Here is a 2,085-nt window from a genome sequence, read left to right on the forward strand (position 1 = left end):
CACATAAGCAAAAAGAAAAAAGCCGGAAGTGGTGCTGTGGCTCAAGTGGTAGAGCGCTAGCCTTGAGCTGAAGAGCTGAGGGACAGTGCCCAGGCCCAGAATTCAGGCCCATGACCGGACCCCAAAAAAAAAATGAATAAGTAAATCAATACATAAATAATAAAGATTCCTACTTTAAGAACTAAAGGTATATTAGAGTTGAAGATGCATCACATAAATTAATATTCAAAATAAAATGGCTCATGCTTTATAAAAATGAGTATCAAGTACTGGTAAGGATGAAGAGTTACTACTGGAACTTGAACATGCTACTATATGCAAACTAATAAAATAGTTTAGAAAACTGGCTAATCTATACTGAGGAAGACATGCAGATGCCTTATTACACAACAGTTTCAATCCTAGGTGTAAACCTACACAAAGAAACATGTATGTCAGCCTGGCGCCACTGGCTCAAGCCTGAAATCCTAGCTACTCAAGAGGTTGAGATGTGAGGATCGTGGTTCAAAGCCAGCCTGGGCAAGGAAAATCCCAGAGACCTTTTTTTTTTTTTTTTTTTCTCGGTTGGTTGTAGGGCTTGAACTCTGGGTCTGGGCACTGTTCCTCAGCTCTTCAGCTCAAAACGAGCACTCTACACTTGAGCCACAGCACCACTTCCAGTTTTCTGGTGGTTAATTGAAGATAAGAGTCTCATGGGTGGGCTAGGAAGGTGGCTCAGTGGTAGAGCGCTTGCCTTGCATACATGAGGCTCTGGGTTCGATTCCTCATCACCACATAAGCAGAAAAAAAAGCTGGAAGTGGTGCTATGGCTCAAGGGTAGCGCGCTAGCCTTGAGCTGACGAGCTGAGGGACAGCACCCAGGCCCAGAGTTCAGGCCCAATGACTGGACCCAAAGAGTCTCATGTACTTCCTGCCCTGGTTGTCTTTGAACCCAGATCCTCAGATCTCAACCTCCTGAGTAGCTAAGCTTACAGGTGTGAGCCACTGGCGCCAAGCTCCCTGAGACACTTATCTCCAGTTAACCATCAGAAAACCAGAAGTGGTGCTGTGGCTCAAGTGGTAGCGCGTTTGCCTTGAGCTGAGGGACAGCACCCAGGCCCAGAGTTCAAGCCCCCTGACTGACAAAAAAAAGAAAAGAAAAGAAAGAAAAAGCAACAGGTATGTCTATTCACAGGCACAAAAATGCATGTAGCAGCATTCTTCATAACAATCAAATAACATAACCTCATCTTATATATTTACAGAATGTATTTTGTGTAGCAACTATAACACAGTAATTAAAAAGAATGACACACTATAGATGAAGCTCATAGGAATGATAAGCAAAAGAAGACAGATGCAAAAGAGTATACACTCAATTATGTGATGTTTCAGAATAGGCAAGATCAATTTGTGACAACCTGATCAGAGCAAGGTTATTTCTGGGAAGCAGAGTTTGAGTTAGGAAAAGGCATAAGGGGATGCTTCAGAAAGCTGAAAATATTTAATATACTATATATATGTAAACATTCATCAAGCTGTATAATTTAGTTTCATTTTAAAACTGAACATATTGCTCAAAGGAAAATAAAGAAGCTAGATAAATTTAGAAGGTACCAAGAAATAAATCAATGGACTCCTGTATTTGGTACTTACTTTGGATGCTGCCCAGTCAATCCAGCCTTTAGCACACGGATCAATGTTAATGAGCACAAGACCTTCCACAAGCTCTGGATGATTGAGCTGAAAGGAGACATATGACAGTTCCACTTTGACCGGTCTTCCAAACAGCAGGGACAAGGTGAGTGATTTATTTTATGCCTCTTGTCTCGTCTCTTGTGTAAGACCACAGAGGTAGGTAGAAAACAGCTCTTGAAATCTGACTTTGCATGTTAAAGCCAGTCCTCAAACTGCTATCAAATGACCTTGCCCTGCTGGGATCTATATATAGTTGTTGGTTGGTCGTGGGCTCTGGGCCTGGGTGCTGTCCCTCAGCTCTTCAGCTCAAGGCTAGTGCTCTATCACTTGAGCCACAGCACCACTTCCAGCTTTTTCTGCTTATGTGGTGCTGAGGAATCGAACCCAGGGCCTCATGCATGCAAGGCA

General features: G+C 42.8%; 1 protein-coding gene across 1 annotated transcript in view; it reads right to left on the reverse strand.

The window, feature by feature from the left end:
• The window catches only part of Ndrg3 (NDRG family member 3), an 81,669-nt gene that overhangs the window by 38,137 nt on the left and 41,447 nt on the right, over nucleotides 1-2,085 (reverse strand). The window contains exon 8 of the mRNA XM_013010696.1: nucleotides 1,636-1,722. Within this exon, the coding sequence (XP_012866150.1) occupies nucleotides 1,636-1,722 (87 nt within the window). The remainder of the gene's footprint in view (nucleotides 1-1,635; nucleotides 1,723-2,085) is intronic.

This window comes from Dipodomys ordii, unplaced genomic scaffold, assembly GCF_000151885.1.
Source record: "Dipodomys ordii isolate 6190 unplaced genomic scaffold, Dord_2.0 Scaffold13, whole genome shotgun sequence".
In the NCBI taxonomy this organism is placed as follows: Eukaryota; Metazoa; Chordata; class Mammalia; order Rodentia; family Heteromyidae; genus Dipodomys; species Dipodomys ordii.